Raw genomic sequence first — 27,133 nt, forward strand, 5'->3', positions numbered from 1 at the left:
AATATTTATGGGATTGTGTTGTGGAGCGATTCATGAGCTTATTGCAGAACAGCGAATGTAAACAATGCAATGACTAAGCAATTATACTCTCCCGTAAAGCGTTCTTTGTGTTTGCTTAGTTGTAAGAAAGTCAATCAAGCTCACACATCGATATATTGCCAAAACATTGTTACTGAAATTATTCACTATAATAAGGGGCGGTGGGGTAGCCCAGTGGTTAAGGCGTTTGCTCGTCACGCCGAAGACCCGGGTTCGATTCCCTACATGGGCAAAATGTGTGAAGCCCATTTATGGTGTGCTCCGAAGTGATATTGCTGGAATATTGCTAAGAGCGGCGTAAAACTAAACTCACTCACTCACTATCTAAAAAGTAGACATTCTAGTTTTAGTTTATTCGGGAACGAATTTGTATGACAGCATAAGGGATTAGAAAATGGTCATTCCATTCCCAACGCTTTCAATTGTTTGAGCTTTAGCATGGTCGGGGAAGAATTGAAGTAAAACGTGCCAGTGTGTGGCTGTACATATCAGTAATATAGAACTAAACTGTTTTGGGTTTTATTGTTTACTTAATTAAACATAATGGCGAGGAAAACAGACGTCTATCGTCTGTATTATTTAACCGCTGTCAAAGTAGCTCTCAGATTGGAGATGAGCTTCCTAGAAGACCACCGATACCGAACCTCGTCCAAGTGCCTGGTGCAGGTATGTTCCAGCATCAGAGACACTAAAGATACTGTGTACTTGTGTGGGAATTGTGGACAGATATATAGTGATCATTGTGTTGAGGCTGTCGTGCAGTGTGATAACGTACTCTCTATGAGAGATCAGCTGTGGTGTGAACTGATCAACATTGGCCCTGTGGACTTAAGTGTATGTTTCCATAACTTGTCAGACATTGAGATGGTGTTGTATCTTCTCTCATGCAGACCTCATTACAGACTGAAGACGGTAGACTAAATGTGGCTATAAAGTACATTCATCTGATGTACAGAGAAGTCACACAGCACCAAGCAGTGCATCCGGCTTTCTGAGAGGCGTTATGTTACGTAACGATGTGACAGTGGCGTAAATATTATCTCTTTCAATTTGTATTTTACTCTCCCAACTTGGAGGATAAAAAAGAATATATATATATATATATATATATATATATGTGTGTGTATGTATGTATGTATGTATGTATGTATGTATGTGTGTGTGTGTGTGTGTGTGTATATATATATATATATTCGACATCCACATGTTATCTCACGATTGACGGAACGTCACATTACTGCGCGTCAATAGCAACCTATCTCTCAACGAACTAGGCTCTCCCATGATATCTGTGGTGCATTTCCCATTGCATTGTTACATGTTGTTACCTTTAGTAACGCAGGTGCTTTTGGTTTTCACTCTCTGTATTAACGTCAATGAGTACAGTTGCCTAATGGATGTATAGATCAATGGAATATGTTTGGAGCTAATGACAGAAAACTTTGTGTGACTATTAATTTTTCTTGTTAATTACATATTCCAATTAAGAATTCCACCCATTTGTTACGGCATGTGGTTTTTCCATTTGATACATGTTTTTGAGAATTTTTAAGACAGCAATGAATGAGACTTAAAAGACATGCAATGGCAACATGACTTATTAGCTGAATGAAAAGCAAAACGTAATTAAGGCATTAGCAACTTGAATAGTATGTGGACAAATACTGTTTCTGACAGGTTCTAATTATGTTTTAAAGCATGCTTTTTTCAGTAGAAACAACAAAAACATAAAAATGTATTAGCGATTCATTTTCGATTTCACAAAATGATATTTAACTATTGTATTGCCAGTGTATACATATCTGTATATATACCAAAAGGCAAAAGAAACGTCGTAATATTGGAAATGAAATTTAAGTATCAATGCAGTATTTGAACCAATTTATTTTTTTAAATATACACAAGAAGTCAATTCGAGGAAACATGAATCGTGGTCGTATAGCCTGTTGTGCGCCAAAAAGTATTGTTTGAGATTGAGGTTAGAAATGTTTTTGTTTGTGGAAAGGGAACAATTCGTGCAAACACAACATTGGAATCGAGATGCCCATGCAGCATGCATGTACTGAGGCATAATTGTAGCCTTGAATGGCAATCGTTCACTTGATTTCTGAACACAGCAGCAAAGCAAAATGTAAAGTAAGCGAAAAAGCATGCGGCAACGATCACTATAAAAAGGAAAACGTGGGGGGCGCGGTGGGCGATCTGGCTAAGGCGCCAGGTTAGTGATCCAGCGAGCTTGAGGTGTCGGGATCGTGCCCACCTGTGACCGGGTGTAAAAATCCTTGGAGTCAACTTTGTGCGCAGACACTTTCAGTGTTGTCACAACCTCTAGTGTACAGTACACAACCTTGTGCACTTAAAAGAACCCACGAATCCGTTGGTATATGACCAGATGGTGGCCACATGAATACGTGCAAACACCTAGTTGCAGGTACAGCAACGTGCAGTGGACTGGGACACAGTACTGTGACTATGTGTTCCAGTCCACCCAGCTGTGAATGGGTACCTCGTTAGGATGAGAAAGCGACAATAACTCGGTGCGTCTAGTGGCTGCAGGAGTTGTATACCCCCCAAGGAGTTGAGATTGATAATACGATGTGGCGTTGAGATTGACATTCAATGATCGATGGAAAAATACCAGTGCCTTGAGCATGCACTAGTTGCCTTGATATGTGCGCTATATAAATATCCTATCATAAAAAATAAATAAATAGTGTTTAATTTTCTCATTCATCATCATGCCACGACTGAGTGCCGCCAATCGAAACATCTCCATAGGTTGCCTTGAAGCTGAGGGGGTCGAAGTCTGCAGTTGCCCAACATTTCAACGTTCATCAGAGCACCATATCTTGCCTTTGGGATCGTTTCCTGAACACCAGTTCCGCCCAAGGTCGCCCGAGAAGCGGCCGTCCAAGAGTTACCATCCAATCCCGGGACCGCTACATCTGTCATCGCCTTGCCACAGCCATGGAGACTGCACAACGCTTACCTGGTTTGAGAAGAATTTCCGATCAAACTGTCAGGAATCGATTGCATGAAGTGGGGATTCGACCAAGAAGGCAGGTTGTCTCCCCTGGTTTGAGAGATTTCAATCGGCACAATCGCTTGCGGTCGTGTGCTGAACTGGAACCTTAGAAACTGGAAGCGAGTCTGCTTCAGTGAAGAATCACGATTTCTTCTTCACCGGCGAAGTCAGGGGAATTTAGCAGCAAATTGGAACATCAACGAAGTCATTGTACGTCCCATGCTTTCGACTATGGAACGACAGATGGAGTTGTTCCAGCATGACAAGGCTACTTCACATACAGCACGCATCACGGCCCGCTACATTGCCAATTCAAACGTCATGGCCTTGCCATTAGCTTCCCGATCACCAGATCTAAACTCAATAGAATACCTATGGGATGAACTCAATCGACGTGTACGTCAACGTCTAAACACGCATCAGACACTTCCACAACAGACCATCGCATTGCCGGGAGAGTGGGGAAGAATTCCACAAAAGCGACTTCGTCAAAGTATCCAGTCTGTGCCGAGACGGTGCCGGGCAGTAACTGCTCCCAATGGTGGCCATAGAGTACTGACTTTGACGCTATCTTGTGTACTCAAGGAAACCAAAACACAACAATAATGGCTGCTGTTGTGTTGGCGAACTGTGTCTCTATAGACCTGTCAAGTGTCACCTTTATACCTAACCATTGCAATTACATGAAATAATGGCTCTTAAACTAACGCAATAAATCTTCCAATAATGGCTTATGCCTTCCTTTTTTTTGAAGCGTGTATCTCTGTAACCTGTTTTTGAGCCAATCCAGATTGCTTTAGTCCTATCTATATTTATCCTTAACCCTGACATATTGTAAAGGGTATTAATGGTCCCAATAACAGCAGACAGCCTTTCATCTGAGTCATCCAAAAATAAGTCGGTATCATCAGCATATTGTGGGAAATTATATTCTTGATCATCAATTATAATACCCTTTATATCATCATTTTGTCTCCATACATCCAAGGATGTACAGCTACAAACAGAAACAAATATTGCGATATTAGATCGCCATGCATGCATCCCCGCTCATTAGGAATGAGTAAGTGAGCTATGTTCTGAGCCGCCTTTAGCAATCTTCCAGCAATATCACGGCGGGGGACACCAGAAATGGACTTCACACATTGTGTCTATATGGGGAATCGAACCCGGGTACTCGGCGTGACGAGCGAACGCTTTCACCACTAGGCTACCACACCGCCTCCTTTTGGGAAGAAATCAGAGAGATGTCCATTCTGAATACCACATGAAGTTAGCAGATTAATCCAGCGTATAATCTGTAGCCCGTAACCAAATTTTAGTGAGACAAAATTGATAAAATCTTAGGAAACTGCGTCAAAAGCTTTTTCGAAGTCGATTAAAATCTCTTTTCTTAGTTTCAAACATAAGATCATATAATAACCTTGTATTTTTACTGAGTGATCTACCCGGTATAAATCCAGTCTGGATTATGTATCAAAGAATCTAAGGTGATTTTTAACCGGCTGGAGATACATGCACTAATTATTTTTATACAGAGCATTTAGGTAATTGGTCTCTAGTTCTTAATAAGGCCCTATTTTTATTAGCTTTAGGTATGCAAGTGATAACTCCTCAGTTCATGGTAAGAGACATCTTTTTCTTCTAGAACTAAATATCTTTGATAACTATAAAAATCCAAATGTTAAGTTCTTTCCAAAAGTACTTGAAGAAATCTATAGGAAATTCACCAATTCCAGGGCTTTTGTTCTTCTTCATGCTTTTTTACTGCCAATCATATTTCATTCATGTGTATCTCCTTTTCCGGTTTGTCTTTCAATTGGTCACGCAAGATTGGAACTAACACACTTTCTAAGTGATCATCATTTTTATTTTTGTTTATAAAATTCTTTCAGTTCAAAAAGCTTAAGATCGATTTACTGTCAGTAATTCCCTCATTCCTATCCGCACTAATTCTATCTATTGATTTGCTGACATGATTTCTTATCTATTCTTCTTTAATTTGTTTTAAGAATAGATGAAGAAAAGAAAAGATTTTCCTCTGACTTTTGGCAGAAAAGCTTCCAAGGATAAGCTATTATCAATCTTCAGTTTAACATCAGAGTCATCAACATTTTCACCATTAGATTCCGTTTCTAAGTATTCTTCAACTGTATCTCTCAAGATGTTACACTTTCCATTTTGTTCACAAACATGTTTCGTTCACAAAGGTAAAACCCCAGTCATCTTCTGTTATGGGTTGTTATGGCGTTTCCAATCACATTTCCTTACATCGGAAACTCTTGAACCGATAACACCTCGAGCACGTGAGCTTGAGGTCTTTTTGTCTGTAATACCCAAAGGAGCAATATCTGGATTCAGGCATTAGACGTGTTTTTTACGTTGATCAGTCACGTGTTTCACATGCGGGTGTCAGGTGCACCATACTCTCAGCTGTAATCGCACAATGTCGGCCAGTGGTTGAATGTTTGTAACAGTGGCATTCTTCTGCGTATCCACATTAGTGTCATTACGTCAACTAATATCACTTTAAATTGAAACACTGAATTTATAAGCAACTATGCAATATGACAAAAGCATGACGTCTAACAAAGAAAGGACACACGTTCCGGTTTGAACTAGACAAGTGTGTGAGTTAAGATTTATAGTCACATTAGCAATAAGTCAGCCATATCGTGACGAAAACAATTTTAATTTCACCATAAATACATATAAATTATAAAAAACTGTCAACGAAGAATAGTAAAACCAACAAGAATATCACAGATATGAATATAAAACTAGTATGTAAATCTACAAGACGATGCAATATAAAACAAACAGGGCATAGAATGCCAACAGCTGAAGGTAGATCACCATACTAGGGACCATGGGGACTTACAGTACCTTTGTTTCCTGCATGGACCCTAGCTGGAATTACACCACCCTATCAGCTGTTAGAGCCAAGTACTGTAACTGTCAGCTTTATGTAATTTGCTTTCTGTGTCCCTTGGGAATGGGCTCGTGCGCTGTGATCTAGTAAAACTACCAGTGTGAAAGTGAGTGGATAACTTTAATATTCGTGTGCGTGTTGTGCTTGTCTGTGTGGGGATGTATGTATGATGGGATGTGGTACTACTAGTGTTAATACGCAACCGTTGTTTTTCTGGTGGTCCAATGTCATTATCTAAAGTAGTTTCGTGAACGTCTGGCATGAACCATATATTTAACAGCATATTGAAGAATTGATCTTCCACCTTGTCCGTTAAATATTAATGTGCTGCATTCGATTATTTCAATGTGTTGGTCTGAAGCTATTTATTCTGTTGTATCTGTATTAACTTTTAGGTCTGCCTTTCCTATCGATTTCACTGTTCAGCTGAATTACTTGTCGATAATGAATCGTTTTGTTAAGCAGTTGTTGTCTTTCTGAGTTTCAAATAGGGTTCCTACACTTGTTTTCAACAATCCATCAGCAGTGATATATAGCAGTAAAAACAGGCTATAGATCGCCAACAACTAAAGGTAAATCACCATACTATGATGTGAAGAAATGTCATGTGTATTAAAGTGTAAGAAATCATGTGCAGTGCAATGATGCATCAGGTTTCATATGTATTGTAGTGACGTAACAAATACCGGTGGCGTCATCTGTGGTGAAGGCGGGACTGTCAATGTGTCCCGTGTTGTGTTACACACACAGTACTGCACCTGCAATGTATGTATCCTAGTTATTGGGAGCGTGGAGTGCAGATAGATATAGAAGCTAGCATGTTGGTGATGGTGCGAAAACGCACGTTTTGACGTTATTGTCCCATTCTAATCCCCCTGCACACGTCATCTCCACCAGACCAGTGACAGCACAGACAACGTATTTGCTGCAGGTTTCGCAGTGCGGGTGCTTTATGTTTGTCACCTCACCAGTACAATCGTCCAGGCAGCTCTCTGAAACACGGAAAGTTCAAACTGTACTGGACACACACGCTACTATCATAAATGCAGTGTTTTCTAGATAATGCTTACACGTACTTAGATATCTGGAATTAGGGTTCATTAAATGTACTGTACACACACGCATCGGTCTTTTACACACTGGTCACTAAATGTGGGGAAAACACACGCAACTTTTGGGTACACAATGTTATGTAAGCACAGTTTTCTGTTACAAAGTCTGTAAATGAGGTGGACACATGCAACAATCCGTTACATATTTTTTGTACACATACGGGTATGTAATAAAATGTTTTCTATGCAAAGTGTTCACTTCTGGAATTGTAAAGTACATGCACGCAGCTGTGTGTTGCACAGTGTACTTTGAATGTTTTATACACAAACAGCTGGTACACCGTGTTCTCTGGATGTGGTGTTCACATACATGGCTATCTGGTACACTCTGCTATCTGTATGTGGTGTTCACATACGAGGCTATATGTTCCACAGTGTTCCCAGGATGTCTTCACATACATGGCTGTTACACAGTGTTATGTGGATCTGGTGTTTACATACATGGCTATCTGCTACACAGTGTTCTCTGTATGTGGTGTTAACATACATGGCTATCTGTTACAGTGTTCTATGGATGTGGTGTTCACACACATGGCGATCTGTTACAGTGTTCTCTGTATGTGGTGTTCACACACATGGCTACCTGTTACACATTTTTCTCTGATTGCGGTGTTCACACACGTGGCTATCTGTTACACCGTGTTCTCTGGATGTGATTTTTACACACATGGCTATCTGGTGCACAGTGCACTGGAGTGTTTTCTGGATCTGTTACACAATGTTTCTGGATGTGGTGATGCATATGGCTATCTGTTACGCAGTGTTTTCTGGATCTGGTTTTCAGATGCATAGCTATCTGTTACGCAGTATTCTCTGGATGTGGTGCTCACATATATGGCTATCTGTTACACAGTATTCCCTAGATGTGATGTTCACAAAGATGGCTATCTGTTACACAATGTTCTCTGGATGTGGTGTGTACACACATGGCTATCTGGTACACAGTGTTTTCTGGATGTGATATTTACACACATGGCTATCTGTTACAGTGTTCTATGGATGTGGTGTTTACACACATGGCTTTCTGTTACAGTGTTCTATGGATGTGGTGTTCACACACATGGCTATCTGTTACAGTGTTCTCTGGAAGTGGTGTTCACAGATATGGCTACCTGTTACACAGTTTTCTCTGGTTGCGGTGTTCAAACACATGGCTATCCGTTACACCGTGTTCTCTGGATGTGGTATTCACATACATAGCTCTCTATTACACAGTGTTTTTGAGATTTACTGTACCCACACGTAACAACCGGTTCACAGTGGAAGAATACAGTGCAGTAACAAACCTATATCTCTGAGTGTAGTGTACACTAAAATAGAGTGTTCGCACATATCTTTGCAACAACTTCACCAGGTACAACAGAGGGTCTTCGCTTAGTACTATCATCCCTGATTGACTGTGTTCTCATGTTAGTTCAGATTGTACTTTAGTTGGTCACTTTTACAATTGTGAAGGGGAATCAGCATGAATACTGAATTAGCCTATTTTGTAAGTTTTCACCACAAACATAAATAATTAATATGTCACAGAAATTACTAGTCTTCATTAATAATGTAAGCAGTATTTTTTTTTAATTAAATACAAATAGGATAATATATATTATTTACTGTAAAAATGTTGTCATCGATATATAACCAATGCTTTCGAAGAAATACATACTTTTACTGAGAGTAGTGGGTGTCGTTGTGGTCGTTGAAGTAGTCGTCGCAGTAGTCGTTACGGAAGTGGTTGAAGCCGCCGTACTGGTACTAGTAGCTGTAGTAGTAGTAGTAGTAGGTGTAGTTGACGTAGTAGTAGGTGTAGTAGACGTAGTAGTAGTAGTAATAGTAGTACTAGAAGGAGTAGTAGTAGGTGTAGTAGTAGTAGTAATAGTAGTAGTTGCAGTTGTAGTTGTTGCAAGGACTGTAGTTGTAGTAGTTTCTGCAGGTGTTGTCGTTGATGAAGGCACATCTATTGTCGATGTCGTTATCGGGGGTGTTGAAGTTGAGATAGCTGTAGATGTTGCCCTTGTAGTTGGAGATTCAGTCGGAGTTGTTAAAGACGTCGCAGTTGTGGTTGCTGTTGTAGTTGTAGCAACTGTAGTTAGAGGATTTTCAGGTTGCAACGAAGTGGCTGTAGTTGTTGACTGAGATGAGGTTGTGGAAGCTGTAGTCTCTTTAGATGACGTTGTCACAGAAGAAGGGAGGACGAATCCGTTAGTTGTAGGCAACGTTTCTTGCGCAGTAGTTGACGTGATGGTCTGTTGCTCAGATGTGGCATGTGATGCGGCCGAGGATGTTAAACTCAGCTCACGTACCGTACCTAAGATGCAAATATGTAAGAGTCATGTATGGATGATAATATTGATGAAAAAAGAAATCATGGTGAGGACGAGCAAGAACAGGTAGAGGACGAGCAAGGTGTGGGCTGAGGTGAAGCCTATACAATGCGAATCCAACATACCTGACCTTGTCTTTTTTAACAAATCTAATGAAAACACTTTCATGTATCTTTTGACACGAATTTAATTGGCAATACACTGGATATACGTCAAATATGCTGGTTTCGCTTCCAAGTTGTCCGACTCCCCAATATTCCAGCTGACTTCGAACGTCCCAAACTGTCGATGGACATTAGTACACCAGTAGGGTGTGCTGTCACGAACACAGCCCTTCTCACTCTCTGGTAAGGCAGGCGGATGCAGCGTTGAGGAGTCTACGCATTTTCCAGAACGTTCTAAATAGGTTCGTCTGGGCAGCGTATCTTGGAAAGGTCGCTGCCTGGGGTGCGTTTCAAGGGAACAAGGGCCCTGGGCCCCGTTCCACAAACCGATCGTAGTGCTACGACTGTCGTAAGTCTATGTTAAAGTATGGGGTCATCTTACGCTACGATCGCTTTGTGGAACGAGACCCTGATCTGTTGATAAACCAACTTGACTGTGGCAGGATCCAATGAAACCTCCCTGTTACATGTATGGATATATTTCTATCTGAGGAGATATAACAATCAAGAGCGCTGTTTAAATTTTCTACCCCTAAGAAAAAGGAGCTTAGAGAAAGAAGCATTTAACGAATCTATGAGATTCCAGAACTGCCCTAGCCAGTGTCGCGCGGGTAACCCCCCATTACCCCTACATGCCACTACCCCTACAGCTTATAACAACATAGTTTAAGGTCTGTTGCACTGTTAATCCACTGCCTGTTACCTATTCCACACAATGGACTAATCCACTTAAGAGACATAACAACACACAACTAAAAGGTTGAGAGAATGATTTTAATGAAAAGTGATCATCATTTGTCATCATCAAGATTTTAATAAGAATTAACAATAATTCGTCATCATGATTCTTTGATGGACATTAACAATTAATTGTTAACATTCAATGTTAACATAGTCATTTGTGTCAAGTGTTTCAGTCTATGAACATTCAGTGTTTCAATCTATCCCAGCTTAAGCAGATAGCCGACGGCGTCCAAGAACTGAAGAGGTGATTTCTGTCCAAGCCATGTTAGTTTGTTGTCAACAGCTATATACTATACCGAACTATTTCAATTTACTTTCTCGTCTCACCTTCTCATTTCCCTCCACTTCTCAATAATACTGTGTATCTTATATCATGGCACTAAAACAACTTAATTTCAACATTTAACAACCTACACATTATCCAATTTGTAAAATTGTTCTACTCACTAGAGGTTTAACTTTCATCATGAAACTAAAACAACTTTTAGCTAACCCCAAATTTCCTTGACACAAAATACTAAAGAACAGTTTAATCCCTCCTTTGATCTCATCTGTATACTCTATGCACTAATCTCTCTTTGGGTCAGTTCATTATGCCAGACAGGTAAATGCCGTGTGTTGTTTTAACTAATTGTAGGGGTACTGGGCTGTAGGGGTAGTGGCATGTATGGGTTATGGGATACAACCGTCCCGCGTATATCTACCGTTGATTCCACTCAAACCACTTCCAACCATAATTCATTGTCAGCTCCTTCATCTGCATCCTACCTCAAATCCACACCTTTCAGTATGTGTGTAGAACACTGATACACATATATGCATCGCTATTGTTCCTACCTCCTTCCAGACATAGGTGCCCACTGGCTGCAGCTACGGGCACACACACCTCACCTACATAACACGGTCGTCGTGCACAAGGATGGGATTGCTTCTGGAAATAAAGAAACGTTTGTGCTCAGAACAATATACCTTTATAACTATAACACAAGTCAGTACATTGTGGCTAAGGTTTTCGTTACGAAATGACCATAAAGAGCGGAAGATCAAAATGTGCAACAGCAAATTGTTCAAGATTATGGCAAAACAAAAAGATAATATACCTAAAACACTGCCCTTCAGTGAAATAAAACGGAAATCAAGCATGTGCAGAAATGCATGGATAATTTCCTTGCATTAAGTAAAACTCATCTTTGCAATGTTCAGGAGCAGCCGCCATATTAACAGCTCTTAAATACATAAATAAACACCCAAAAAATTAAACTCTATATAATATCTTACGGATTCACTTTCGTGCCTTCAGAACATTAAAATTGTCTTGTAAACATCCACTTTTTACTGAATTATATACTTCTGGAATAAACTAGCTGTGCAGTATTTGATGTTATGCCAATTTTAATGCAAAAAGATAATAAAATGATGTGTTAAGCTGGTGTGTTCCGTAACCACTGTGTAAGTGTTGACAGGATAATATCGAAATCCGTATGATTTAACACTACGCATCGTGACACACCCTTGAACAGGTGTGGTGTCAAAAGTCAGTTCACAAATTTAGTATCGTGTGTGTCCACCATTGGCGTTGATGCAGGCTTGACAACGACGACAGATAGACGACACTAGGCAATAGAAAAAAGCTTAGGAAATGTAACGTCAATGGCGATATGTGAACGGGCATTATCTTGCTGAAGCGTGAAGTTACGTCCCTGCCCTCGAATGAACGGCTACACATGAGCCCCATTAATCTCATCCCTGTATCGCAGACCTTTTAGATTGCCATTGATAATGCACTTAGATGTTCACCTCGTCCGTTTGGACACCTCTTGCCCTGTCATCTGAGCTGTCCAGATGAAATCTCGATTCCTCAGTGAACAAAACGGCATCTTAATCTTATCTCCTCTACCGTAGATGCTGTCTGCACCAGGCAAGACGTGTCTGTGAAATCGGGACGTATTGTAGGCCGTCGAATCCAGATGTTGTGATCCCTCAGTCGGTTCCGTACAGTGCTGACTGGACGTAAGCCAGTAATTGGTCCGAGCAGTCAAACTAGCAGTCTGGAATCGATTCCTTACATGGGACAGCCGATTCTAGTCGACTTACTGACGTGACGTCACGCGTAAACGGCGGTCTGAGGCAAAACTCTCTTGTTCCCATTGTGTCGAAAACATCTCCATCGACATGGACACCGAAATGTCTTCCCACTTCATTTTAAGCCATTCCAGTCCCCAGCATGCCCATGGAACGGAAACTCTGATTTTCTGTAAGAGATGGCATGACGTACGCGCTGCATAGTTAGAAATGAACGTGTTTTCCACAAAATTCAGAAGCTGGAGAATAATCAACGGTTCTTCAATGTTCAATATCAGGTATGTGAACTTCAGGATACGTGACATCAGAGTGCTTCGCTACACGTTTATTTAGGGTTATTTTTATAACCTTTGGATGAAGTTTTATTTTATGCAAAATAATGTTATGAACAGTTACTTTTTTCCGTGAGTATACACGTATAATGATCTTGCTACTGGCCAATCCAGCCATTTTGGAATTTCTGGTAACACTATGGCCAATTCTGCTGCTAAAGCAATATTCAATACATCTGTGACACCACTTCTCATCGCAGTCTCCGAACTGAAAAACCGTATTTAAATCTAACGCAGAAGACGTGGGACGCCCAAGTAGGTACCAATAAATTACATCAAGTAAAGCCAACTGTGGGTTACAGTTATTGGGACTGTCAGTCCAGACTTGATGAGGTCATTATGTGACGATACACTCATGATAATTTATTAGTTGAGTTGAGTTGGGCTTTACGTCACATCGGCATTATTCCAGCCATATAGTGACGAGAACAAGTCTGCATTAATATACATTGTAAGTACAAAGTGGTTTCATTTCAAAGACACACATTCGTTACATTGTCATTTTGGAACAGAATGTCATAGCACTAAATTGAAAAGCAGGTAAATTCGTTAGTGACATTACACAATTACAATTTATGATATAGATCAACTTCCCTCAGGTAGTTCAGTATCAGATGAGCGCTCACGCTGGAGAACAGATCTTTCAGATTGGTTGCGTGATAATGCGAGTCCCTTGCAGATGTAAAGTCCACACAGTCAAGCAGAATATGCTTGACGGTGAAAGCCTCATCGCAGGAGAGACATATGGGGGGGTCCATCCCCATCCGTTTTTTAGCAGATAGTCATGTGTAAATCGACTGTGGCCAATACGACATCGTCGTAAAATTACTTCATCACGTCTTGACTGGCATCCCAAGTAGGTATAACCGATTGTTGGCTTCAATTGGCTTCAATTCGATACATTTTGTATCTCTTAAAATTGTGATGAAAGAATCACAGTCAAGCATGTACTTGTTGACTGTATTGATATTTCTATTATTAGGGATCATGCTTCTGATCATCATATATGAAGGATCTTTTCACTGATATTTATTCTCATATAATTATTTTTGTGTAAAACAAATTTATTTACTGATAAATTTTAATATGCATTGCAATTAGTAAGTGTGTATTTATTTGTAAGAATGAATAAAGAACTTTGACTGACAGTGGCAATACCGTCAAAGAGCATAGTTGCCACCCTTAGAGGGCATGTATGTCCCACTTCATTTTCGTTCTGATTGTAAAACGGTATGTGTTCTTTTGTTGTATAGCTAATTTCCTCAAGATCACAAACACCTGAAGGATGATGTAAATTCAGCAGGAACCATCGGTACCGAAAGTCCCCATGGTCCCTAGTGTGTTGATGTATCTTCAGTTGCTTCTGTAGCCCGTTTTTATATTGTTTTGACCTATATTGTTATATAATGTTTTATGATGGCGGCGCCCATAGGGCGCGGCCATCTTGGATCAATCACTTCCGGTCAGGGGAGATCACTCGGGTTCCGGTTCCGGTGCTTCCGGTTCCGGTGGGTGCGCACGCATCGCGATGACGTCACGTCCGGTTCCGGTGGTTGCGCGCGCATGACGATGACGTCACCTCCGGGCCAAGATGGCGGACGCGTTTCAAGATGGCGTCCCATCCGGTGGGATCGCGTGAGATCTCGCGGGATCTCGTGGAGTCTCGCGGGATCTCGCGAGCGTAGACGCCTTTCAAGATGGCGGAACGGACGAGCGGCGGACGGGACGGGACGGGACGGAGAGGAAGGAAGGGAGGAGAAAGGAGAGGGAAGGAGGGGAGAGGGGTGAGGCGGACACGATGGCGTGGCTAGACAGTGTGTGTGTGTGTGTGTGTGTGTGGTTAAAAAACATTGGATGGAGCATTCTTTCGAGCGAGGTGGGTGGCCCTGAAAAGGGCCGTTGGTATGAGTGGGTGAGAGATCACCGAGACATCTATGGTGGTGATGGTGGTGCACTGGAGGCAGTGCTACTGGAATCGTCCATGGGTTCGACAAACTCCAAGATGCGTTGAAGTAGAGAGTACATGGTGTCTATGCGATCTTGAACGAGGGAGGACCTTGTCATGGAGTAGAGCCAGTAAATGTTGGCTTTCACGTTTACTCACTTTCTTTGGCGGTTCACTTGGCTGGTAGGTGGATGCTGGACGTTTCTGGCCCTTGTTAGAGCAGTTCATACTCTTATGGTCCTCTTGACCACAGTGACGACAGGGATGTGGACAGGCGTAACTGAGATGACCTTCGTTTTTTCCACAGTTGTAGCAGGTGTTGTTATCATGCTTGTTGTTGTCCTTGGTCTTCTTGGGACATACGTAATAGCGATGACCTTGAGCACCACACTCGGTACAAGTCACCTTGGGACAGTGTAGATAACTGTGGTCATCTGTTTCGCACAGGCGGCAACGGAAGGAGGCGGAGGCGGAGGGGAGACGTCTGCATGCTTCCAGTTTCAGTGAGCAACTGATGAGGAGTGCTGGAAAACCTTGAATTTATATAGCTGGGGTTGATGACGTCACTTTGACGCATCTGGTTCGCACCGGTTGCATCCGGTTCGCACCACTCTCCTCCTGACTCAACAGGCTAGTGTGACGTCATGGGGTATGACATCATTCCTATAAATAACACATGAGCTCATGGTGCGCACTGGCACGACCTATTGTGACGTCATAGGGTGACGTGATGTATATAAACCAGGCTCAGCGTGGGTCTTACCAGTTCTCACCATGCCGTCACCACGAATGAACGAAGATGAACTTGAAGAGGAGCCTGTGCCCTACGAGTTGGAGCGGACGACTCAAAAAACAACCAAGAAATTCCGGACTGGTACCCAGCGCTACCACCTGAAGTTCAACCCTGTTTGGCTGCAGCGTCAACAGCCTGAAGACCTTCCCGTCGTTCTCAGAGAACAGTTTGATGCCGTGTTAGCAGATCTGAGAGACGATGTGGGTGGCCAGGATGGTGATCGCGTGGGATTAACCCTGGAACACCCGCCCTGGATACAGACATCCGAATCACGTTTCGGCGGATGGGTGACCTCCAGGGGGAACACATCATGGCCGAAGTGGAAAAAGTACAACAAAGCAACCACGACTTACATATCGATGACACCATGGACATTTTCTTACTGCATGTAGAGGATCCTGATCGTATCGGTGAGGGACACGGCCGGCCAACACACCTCGTTGGCTTAAACGCTTTCCTGGAAAAGAAACAATGCATCGTCCAAATCAAGAATGAGGATCAGCTCTGCTTTGCCCGTGCCCTGGTCGTGGCCAGTCACCACGCACACCAACCCGATCCTGTGACCAAAGAATGGACGAAGGAATGGCGGTACCTGTGTGACCATCGTAGACCAGCGCAGTTGAAGGCTGCCAAGGGCTTATTTCGTCAACTCAAGATCCCGAAGGTCCTTGTACAGGGCGTGCCACGTGGGAGTTGTTCAGTCAACGTTTGGCCTTACTATCAGCTCAAAGTCTACTCCCAAGAGGTGATGAATCGACTCCTGTACAAGAGTGAAGTGGCTCAACCCACCAAGATCCTTCACCTCTATCATCACCATCACCATTACGATGTCATTACCTCCATGCCTGCTTTTACAGGGTATAGTTACTATTGTGAAACGTGTGACCAAGGCTACGACCACGCTGAAGATCATCGCTGCACCCGAATTTCGATGTTACTGGTGCCAATGTCTTGGATACTGTGGCGACGTGGTCAGTGAAGGACTCTCCTGTCTCCAATGTGGCGGATGGTTCGAAACCCTACCTGCTTTCAACGCCATCGGACGGCCTCCGCCAACCATCCAGCACCTGCTCCACCATCCACACCTGTCATCGTTGCTATGCCAAAGTCAACGTGAGAAAAATCCAGGGCATGGTCAACCACCAGTGTGGCACGAATCGGGACTGCAAGATCTGCAAAGAACCCTTGAAACCCAACCACCAGTGTTACATGTCCGTCATCGAACCACCGAAACAAAATGAAGACGGTGAAAAAATGGATGAAGACAAGAACGGCAACAGCGTCAGTTCATCTTCTATGACTTTGAATGTACTCAAGATCAAAGGGACTCATGTTCCCAACTTGTGTGTGGTGCATCTAGGATGTGGAAAATGTATTTCCGAGGCCTCGGATCAGTTGTGTGACAAGTGTCCCTGGCGTAAGGAAGGAGAAGGGCCTAGCCGCATCAAAGTGTTTCGAGGGGATCGACGACCTTGAAGGACATGGGCGACTGGCTGATGTCCCTGGCGGAAAGAAAAGAAGCAGAAGAAGAAACGTAAGGCATCCCAGCAGCAGCCGTCAGGCCGTGCCTCGAAACAACCCAAACTGGTATCACCAGAACCCGATGATGATGATGATGTAGAGAACAAGACAACAACGACAAAGAACAAGGCGGCGAAGACGACATTTCCCCTACCATTGATGATGACGACGTGTTGGTCATTGCTCACAACTACCGAGGGTATGATGGACACTTGCTCCAACAGTACTTCCATCAACATCTCGTGAAAGCACCCCAGGTCACACTTCGAGGGAATCACATCTTGCAGATGACCGTGGGACGTCTTGTTTTCAAGGATTCCCTCAACTTCCTCACGATGGCTCTGAAGCAGTTTCCAAAAACGTTTGCATTGACGGAACTCAAGAAAGGCTACTTCCCTCACTTCTTCAACACCGAAGCTCACCAAGGCTATGTGGGTCCTTATCCTCCCGTGTCTACTTACGATCCTGACAGCATGTTTTCTGCCGAACGCAAAGCTTTCTTGGCCTGGTACGATGCACGGGTGGCTGAAGGGACTGTCTTTGATCTGGATGAAGAATTGTTGACTTACTGTCAGAGTGATGTGGACATTTTGCGTCGAGGCTGTGCTGCATTCCGCAACATATTCATTCAACAGAACAACGTGGACCCTTTCTATGAAGCAGTGACTCTACCCATGGCTTGCATGCTCACCTTCCGAAAACAGTTTTTGGAACCCCGCACCATCGCCATCCTACCTACTCAAGGTTATCGTCCCCAGCGTCGCTACTCGCTTCAGTGTCTCCACTGGCTCAACTGGGTCATGCATCAACACCCTGGGGTTCACATCCAACATGCTCGGAATGGTGGAAGTAGGCTTTGACTGTGCTGACGGAAGTCGTTACATGGCAGATGGCTACGACGCCAAGACACGCACCGTGTACGAATACTTGGGCTGTTTCTGGCATGGCTGTACTCGCTGTTACAAGACGGACCGATGTGAACGCCATGCTAGCTTGGGTACCACCCTTGGGAACGATACCATCATACCATGTACCGACTGGGTGTGTTACGCCAACATCCGACATCGGCCAAGTGGTGACCCTCTGGGAATGTGATTTTCTGAAACAACAGAAAGACAACGGTGATCTGAGAGCCTTCCTGACTACCCTGCAAGGACCCCATGCCTACATGCCTGACCGTTGGATCCTAGAGATGCTTTCTTTGGAGGTCGTACCAACGCCACCAAACTGTACTACTGAAGCCAAAGAAGATGAAGAAATCAAATATGTGGACGTTTGCTCGCTGTACCCTTACATCTGCAAGTATGGTACTTTTCCGTGGGACACCCGAGATCAAAGATCATCCTCCGTGTCTGACTTGTTTGAGCTCCACGGCCTGATCCAGTGCCGAGTCTTGCCACCCACCGACCTCTATCATCCTGTTCTTCCTTACAAGTGTCAAGGCAAACTGCTCTTTCCACTGTGCCGTACGTGTGCTGAAGAGCAGTTGGATGCTCCTGCCCCACGGGGATGAAGACCGGGCATGGATCGGTACCTACGTCAGCAAAGAGCTTCAGTTTGCTGTTGAAAAGTGCGGCTATCAAGTGCTTCACATCTTTGAGGCTTGGCACTTTGACACGCTTGCCACCTACGACCCTGACACCCAAGAGGGAGGACTGTTTGCCAAGTATGTCAACAATTTCTTCAAGATCAAGCAAGAGGCCAGTGGCTACCCGAAGGTTGTCCAGACCCAAGCGCCTACATCCACGAGATACAGCAGAAGAGGAGTCACCTTGGATCCTGCTCGCATTCACAAAAACCCAGGACTACGTGCCTTAGCCAAGGCCTGCCTGAACAATCACTGGGGCAAGTTTGGTCAGCAGCGTTGGGTTTGCCAAGGCGGAATATATCAGTTCCCCTGAGGAGGTACTTTGCCCTCCTCCGGGATGAGCGCCGTGTGGTGAAAGACATTAACATCATCAATGAAGACCTCATCTGTGTCACTCATGAACCTCAGGCAGACTTTCACGACCCTCATCCAGCCCACAATGTGGCCATTGCAGCCTGGGTGACAGCACAAGCCCGTCTCAAGTTGTATTCTTATTTGCAACCGTTGGATCGACGTGTCCTCTATTTTGATACGGACAGTATCATTTACATTCACCGTCCACGAAGTTACAACCCGCCACTGGGAGATACCTTGGGGAGCTGACTGATGAACTGGGAGGGGGCAACAGCATTCAAACCTTTGTCTCGGCAGGACCCAGAATTATGGCTACAAGCTGCGCCATCCTCAATCTGACGGCAGTGTGGGCATCAGCAAGGTCCGAGGATTTACTTTAAATCACAGGGCGAGCCAACATGTCCACTTTGACAGCATGAAGAACCTCGTCTGTCAGAGGATCAAGCCAACATCACGGTCCCGTACCCACACCGCATCATTCGCGGAGGACTTCGTCAGGGCAACGTGTTGCTGTCCAAGGACACCACCAAAACCTATCGCTTGGTCTACACCAAACGCCGAGTGCAGTACGACCCCAAAGGCGTCCCCAGGGGAAACTCTCCCCTATGGCTATAAAAAGAGTGAACCCATCCCTCCATGGACTTTTGATGTAGACATGCTCTGATCGATTGATGTTTAACCCATAAAATGTGATTGCCTTGTTCATTTGTTGTTCTATCATTCAATAAATTGTAATTGTATTGTACTCTTGTGTTATGTCGTCTCTCTCTTCAGGGCCAGACCTGGTGGAGTCCATGGTCACCCTCAATCCTGTTGTACCCTGTTCTTAGACTCAGACCTGGTGGAGGCCATGGTCACGTTTATCATGGCATAGGTACTGTCACAAAAAAGGGAAGAGAAGGGAGAGCAGAGTGGCGCAGTGGAAGCGTGCTGGGCTCATCACCCAGAGGCCCGTGGATCGAAACCACGCTCTGCTAACGACAATTTTTTCTTTCTAGTTTGACGTCACACACCCTATGACGTCATCACGACCCTGTGTGTATATATAAAGAGACGTTTCTGTCAGAGTCATTACAGATTCTGTTGTCTAAGAAAAGAGAAGGATGGAACCCGTTCACTGCGATAGGCTTAGGGAGAATCGTTGTGGTCTCGTGCTCGCTATCAAGCAGGTCGAAGCCGTGGTCGACAAACTGATGACGTTTAAAGTCCTGACCATCCTCATGAAGGCAGAGATTATCGAAAAACCTCGGACCTCCTTTGACCGTGTCAGAGAATTGTTAGACATGCTTCCCCGACGTGGACCCCAAGCTTACTCCCTCTTCTGCAAAGCTTTGGAGGAATGTGGAGAAACAGAAGCCATGACCTTGCTGGGTCTCAAGACTCCCACGGACAAGGCACAGTCACAAGTGACACTCCCTGGTTATTCTTCTATGGAATCCAGTCACCGTTCAGCAACTTTCATCCAGCAGTGTTTACCTTGGATGGTGTTACATTTAATTGTGTTGAACAGTGTTACATGTACTCTAAAGCCATGTACTTTGGAGATTTGGACAGTCGCGGTAGCGTATTCTGCAAGAGGCTGTTCCAGCAAAGCAAAACGTCTGGGGCGATGTGTGAAGGCTTTACTCAAACAGTGTGGGACACGGTCAGTCTTGAGGTGATGACCAAGGCGATCACGGCTAAATTTTCCCAGAACAAGGACTTGAAACAGAGATTGATTCAATCCTACCCAAAGTCGTTAGCTGAAGCTAGCCCCTACGATCAAAGATGGGGAATAGGAATGGGTGTATCTCATCCGAATATTGACAAGCCCTGGACATGGTCGGGGAAAAACAAGTTGGGAAAAGCGCTCATGCATCTTCGTGACACGCTGTTGTTGTTGTGAGTGACGTCATCCATGGACCAACTCCAATGACGTCATCCATGCACGAGCCACGTGACGTCATGGGCAAGGCGCCACGTGACGTCATCCATGCACGCGCCACGTGACGTCATCCTGTGTATCTCTATAAAAGACTCTGACCCCATCGTGGTTCGTCATCATGCTGTTCACGCTGCTCTTTGTGCTTGCCACCTATCTAGAAGAGAGACACTTTTAGAACAGTTCAGAGAAGCAGTGCAAGAGGCCATCCAGAAACAACACGATCGTGACGTCATTTGAAGTGACGTCATTTGAAGTGACGTCATAGCTCGCGCTGCTGGTGTTGCCTATAAAAACGCAGGATCGATTGAGCGGGTCATCAGTTGCATCAGTTCAGTCGTTGAAGATGGCATCTCCAGGCAACCTCCCTTCTTCCTTCGTCAACTTGGCTTCGCAGGCAAAGGACCTTGCTTCTGACATGGCCCATCTCCACAACACCATGATGACTCAAAGCCAGTTATACAAGACCAACTACATGGATCTCCAGGACCGGCTGCGTGTGATGGAACAAAAGTTGCCGTCGATCATCCGCAAGCTGGCAGATATTCATCCGAAAAGAAACACTGTATGGCATGATGGGTCGCTTCTGTGAGTTGACTGAGGAAGACTATTACTGGATGGCGTATCACCAAGACCACTTGCGTATCCTCTCCGACAGCGCCAACAACTCTGTTCGCTTGATCCTCATCGGTATCAACGATGCTTATGCCAAGGAAAATGCAGGGGAGACCTTCCTCAACAAGCTGTTCCACATCGTGTTCAAGTTGAGGAATGGACGTCCTATGACCTATGACCATGGTGTGCTGTACAGCAAGCTGCTGGACAAACTCCAGGTGAAACTCTGGCCTCACCCACCCAGCTATAGTCTTCGATATGCCACCTGCACTCTACCTTTGTTCTCCAATGATCCAGAGGTCACCGACATGACGCCCAAGCCCGTGCCTCGAAAAAGAATACCTCCCAAGACCACGCCTGCCAAGACTTCTCCAAAGAAGAAGAAGAAGAAGGTCTCCACCCCACCCCTTCCCAAGGCACCCACCAAGATGACGTCACCTCCCCAGGGGACCCTGACCCCGGCTTCTCCAAAGAAACAGAAGAAGAAGTCAAACAAGGAGGCCCCCACCAAGACAGTCACCAAGAAGACGTCCCCTCCCAAGACACTCACCAAGAAGGCACCCCCAAAGCCTAAGAGTCTCAAAGCACCCCAGACTCCGAAGAAACAGTTGGAGATGACTGACTTGTGGGAGAGCGAGAAGGGTCAAGGGATCAGTCCTGCTAGCCCCCAAGAGATCCCCAGGCAGAGTTACCTCCAGATCTTCAAGACTTGTATGATCTACTCCCGATGGCTGTCACCATGGAAGCAGAGCAGACAACTCCAGAGAGGGCTCCAGAGACGACTTCAGTGACGGCTCCAGAGACGGATCTGGTGATGGCTTCAGTGACGGCTCCAGAGGAGGAGCCAGAGACTTTTGCCGACATTCCCATGTTTAACGATGAAAACCATTTTCATCCCGGTCAAATGGACTTTTTACGGTGTTCGACCTGCAATCCCGAGGATCACCTGAACTGGTGGTGATCTGTGGATGACCTGTTGTTGTTGATCTGTTAATGCATCATTATTGTTGATCTGTTTGCCATGTTGATGTTGTTCCTCAATAAAATGTGAATTCCATGTCAAAGGGTTGTGTCTTCTATATCTTCAGGGATCTTAGCTCTTAGAGGTCATTTCCGGTGCAACCCGCAGGGTGGTAAGACGTGTGTCAGTATGTCAGGGACACTATCAGGGACAGTGTTAGACTCAGACCTGGTGGAGGCCATGGTCACCCCACTCACGTTACGTCATCCCTTTACCATGTTAATTGCAGGCCCTACAGGGTCAGGTAAAACATCGTTTGTCAAAGCCTTCATGGAACATGTGTTTCAACCGGGGATCCTTGATCTTCCACCTCAGGGCATCGTGTGGGTGTACAGTGAATGGCAACCCATGCATGAGGACTTGGAAGTTCTGACTTCGAGGTTAGGGATACCCCTGACGTTTGTGCAAACGATGGGGGGAAGCCAACACGCAGTTACCTGCAGGGTCTGGGGCTAAGACCGAGAAGGGTTTGCCTACGCCCCATTGGTTGATCATTGATGATTTGCTGGGCGACAATACCAAAGAGGAAGAAGCCGAAGTCCTGCGATGGTTTACCAAGAAAAGTCATCATCGCAACACGTCCGTGTTGTACTTGACACAAAACCTCTTTGCTTCATCGCCTCATCATCGCACCATTAGTTTAAATGCCCACTACATGGTGCTGTTTAAAAACCCCGAGGGACGCCTCGCAAATGGATCACTTGGCCAGACAAATCTTTCCAGGACAGACGGCCTTCCTTCGGGAAGCCTATGAGGATGCCACTTTGGCTCCTTATTCCTATTTGTTTCTGGACTTGAAACCGACCACGGCCAAAGAGCACCGTGTACGGTCCCATCTCTTTCGTAATCCCACCATCCTTTACATTCCCAAGTCGTGATAAATAGAGATGATCGTCTACCCTACGGCCAGTTGACCCAGAGCTGCCATGGGAGACAGACGGAAACAGACCCAGCCCCGCAAACGTGCTGTTGCCACAGGGTTGTTTAAACCGATCCATAAAACACTCCTGACCACCTTGGGTCGTGATCCCACCGAACAACATCGGTCGGGTGTGCAACGGTTGTACGAAAGTCTAAGTGCTCCTCCTCCTCCCTCTGCTTCCTCCTCCTCCAAACAAAGACGTTCCTTAAAGCAGTTGTACCCCACAGCACCCACCATGAACACGTTTGTCCCTGTCAGTACGTATCGTGCCTCTCCTGCTGCCTTCTCTCCCCCTTCTTCTTTTCCGGCCTCTCCCCCTTCATTCCCATCGTCTCCCCTCTCTCCCACCATGATTCAACCCTTTCAACCCTTGACCCAACCTCGTACCACCAGCACCAAAGGCACCAGCAAGAAACGCACAGGTGCTAAACGCCCCAGCCCGGGCACCCCACGCAAAGGAAGCCACAGAAGCATGCCCGCCCGCAGAAAAGTCAAACCCATCATCGTGAAGAAAAGACTGCCTTCGGCAGAGAGCGTGGCTGTCAAAGGACGTCATCGGCTGTTGCAATGGTTTGTCATTGCCGTGAGAAATCTGCGAGCAGGACGTGTTCCTTTGAAGACGCAGCACAAGACCTGGCTGTTGAGACACCAAGACATGCTGACCAAGATTGCGAATCCACGACTACCTATGGATGAACGCCTGAGTTACCTGATGAAACGCAGTGGAAGTGGTACGTTGGCTGGTGTGTTGACCCGTATCTTGCTGAACTGGCAGTCCTACCTACAGGAAAAACAGCAGAAGCCCTCAGCACCTCGCCCCGCGCCGTGCCCCCAAGCAACCCCAGGGGCGTCGCAAGTCACCCACCCGACAAGAGAACAAGAAGAAGAAGAAGAAAAGGGTCACTTCACCCTCAGCCCCAGGTGCAGCCTTGACCCGGATGGTGTTACGAAGTCAAAAGAAGAAGAAGACGACAGCGGCATTACCCCCACTCCCTCCAGCGACATTACCATAAATAGAGGCCTCCCACCCCATCCTGGTCAGTTCAATGGTAGCAGCTGCAGGGACGACACCATCATCATCATGTCGGCACGTTTAAAACGTCACAAAGAAGCGCTCTGTCATGTGTGTAGTCCTTCTGCGACACCAGCCATGCGACAGGCTATTTTGAAACAGGCCCCATCGGAACTGATTCAAGCCATCTGTGAATGCGTGGTGAATTTGTATGGAGGCAACATTCCTATGACAGCACAGCAACGTCAACGTTTACAAAAGCATGGGTCACTGATGCATACGTTGATGAAAAAGAAGGTGTCTGTGTCCAAGAAACGTCAACTTTTACAGCAGAAAGGAAGGGGATTAGGTCTCTTGTCTGCCTTGGCATCGGTGGTGGGTCCCTTGGTGTCTGGCCTGTTGGGTAGATGATCCTCAAGGAAGATCCTCAAGGAAGATCCTCAAGGAAGATCCTCAAGGAAGATCATAAATAGAGGGCGCATCCTAGATTGGGGTTAGTTGCATCTGCACCGTCCTACCACCAAGATGAAGCATGCACGGAAGATGGTGATGGTCCCAGAAGAGGTATGGCAAAGTCTGCAAGAAGAAAAACGTCAACGGCATTTGCTCAAGTCCAACCTGTTGGAACAGAAACGCGTGCACACGCTTCACGATATGGATACCCTCGTCCGTGATGACACGGTTCCTTTTAGGGACCGAGAGCAGCAGTATAACACCTTGTTGCAACACACCTTGGCGTTTCAAGATCAAGCCGCGGTCAAACCTTTAGGGGCAGCTGACACCCCCCAGGACGGGCACCCCTAGGACGGGCACCCCCAGGACGGGCACCCCCAGGACGGACACCCCCAGGGCTGGATCTCCTCACCGTAAGTACGGTTGACTTACTGAGTCGTGTATCTGCATGTCCCGCGTAGAGGTCGCCTTCCTAAGAAGGAGTCCGCGAAGCCGGTCGTAGAGCAGTGGCTCATGGTTTGTTTGTTCTTTTTTTTTTTGTTTCAGAACCCGATGATGTCGAAGCCATTCTGAATGAAGTCGTGCAAACGGTTCCCAAAACGCTACAGACCAAGGCCAGGCAGTTGATGGCCCGTATTCGTGCTCATCCCGACTTGGGTTGGAATGAGGCGGGTCAATTCGTGGTGGAAGGGGAACCCATGCCTGGGACGCACATGGTGGATCTCATCAATGATCTTGTTCGACAACGTACCAAATTAGGCCCTCCACGGGGTTGGAATATTCTGGGTCAGTATCTCGCTTCCAGTAATGTACCCCATGAACTGATTGGTAACCCTCTACGTTGGTCCTGGATGATGAAAACCAAAGGGTCATCCACCCAGCCTCCTGACACCCCCCGTGAAGCGTCCACACCCTCCACCCGCTGACTTGTTTTTGACACCCCCCGCATCCAACCTTCCTCGGGAACCCCAGAAGAAGAAAAAAGCTGTAGAGACCCCCTCCTCCCCTCTCAACCGGGTTCGTCAGTGGATTCACTTTTAATAAAAGGGAGCAGAGGGTGATGTCAACGACAGTGTCATCATGAGACGTCCAAAGAGAAACAACAACAACATCAGCAAAGCATCATCATCGTCTCTGTCTCCTGCATGGACACGATGGCTCCACCACACCTATTATGATCCCAAACACCCAGCAGGCTATGGAGGGTGGCTTGCCTTGTAGCAAGCAGCAGGACATCAAGCCAAAGCAGGACATCAAGCCAAAGCAGGACCCAAGAAGGGGGGGGGGAAGCAAAACGGGGCCAAGGCCCACCCAATGCCAGGTGCGCCAATGGTTGAAAACCCAGGACACGTACACCTTGCACAAACCAGCCCGACGCTCGTTTCCCAGGGATCATTACCGTGTGGGTGGCGTGGATGAATTGTGGCAAGCCGATCTGAGCGATCTCCTTGCGTATCAGAAAGAGAACCAAGGCAACCGGTATTTACTGTGTGTCATCGATGTTTTCTCCAAAATGGCTTGGGTGCAGCCCATGAAAGCCAAGACCGGTGCCACTTTGATAGAGGCCTTTCAACGGATCCTGAAACAAGCCAAAGGACGTGTCCCATCCCAGTTACAGACCGACAAAGGGACTGAATTTGTCAATGCCCCTTTTTAAGCCTTCCTCAAGAAACGAGGTATTCATTTCTACACCAGTCAAAACCCAGAAACCAAAGCCTCTGTGGTGGAACGTTTTCAAAGGACGTTGAAAAACCGTATGTGGCGGTATTTCACCCAACAGGGAACACGCCACTACCTGAAGGCCTTACCCCAACTGATGCATTCCTACAATCATCGTGTCCATCGTACGATTGGACAACGCCCCGTGGATGTACGTCCTAACGCTCCCTACGATGAAATTCGGGTGTTGGATCACATGGAACGCCAGAAGAAGCAGAAGCAGCGCCAACTCAAGACAAAGAAGAAGAAGAAGAAACACCCTCTCTTGTTACCTGGGACCCGTGTCCGTTTGAACAAGACCAAGGGCACGTTTGACAAAGGGTACCTTCCCAACTGGACCACCGAACTGTTCACCGTGGATCGGGTGGTGAAAGGGCGTGTTCCTCCTGTCTACCAAGTGAAAGATGATCATGGAGAAGTGCTGCAAGGCACCTTTTACCCGCAAGAACTGCAACCCATTCAGAAAACGGATGACGTGTACACAGTGGATCAGGTCCTGAAACGACGACGTCGCCAAAAAA

At 45.6% G+C, this 27,133-nt stretch overlaps 1 protein-coding gene across 1 annotated transcript in view; it reads right to left on the minus strand.

Moving 5' to 3' along the window:
- Positions 1-2,765: 2,765 nt before the first annotated feature.
- Positions 2,766-27,133, minus strand: part of LOC124255666 (cell wall protein DAN4-like) — a 30,530-nt gene continuing 6,162 nt past the window's right edge. Inside the window, exons 2-4 of the mRNA XM_046689562.1 lie at positions 11,172-11,265; positions 8,769-9,410; positions 2,766-2,845 (exon numbers count right to left, since the gene is read on the minus strand). Of these exons, the coding sequence (XP_046545518.1) occupies positions 2,766-2,845; positions 8,769-9,410; positions 11,172-11,265 (816 nt within the window). The remainder of the gene's footprint in view (positions 2,846-8,768; positions 9,411-11,171; positions 11,266-27,133) is intronic.

Source organism: Haliotis rubra, unplaced genomic scaffold, assembly GCF_003918875.1.
Source record: "Haliotis rubra isolate DU_JTF1 unplaced genomic scaffold, ASM391887v1 Scf605, whole genome shotgun sequence".
In the NCBI taxonomy this organism is placed as follows: Eukaryota; Metazoa; Mollusca; class Gastropoda; order Lepetellida; family Haliotidae; genus Haliotis; species Haliotis rubra.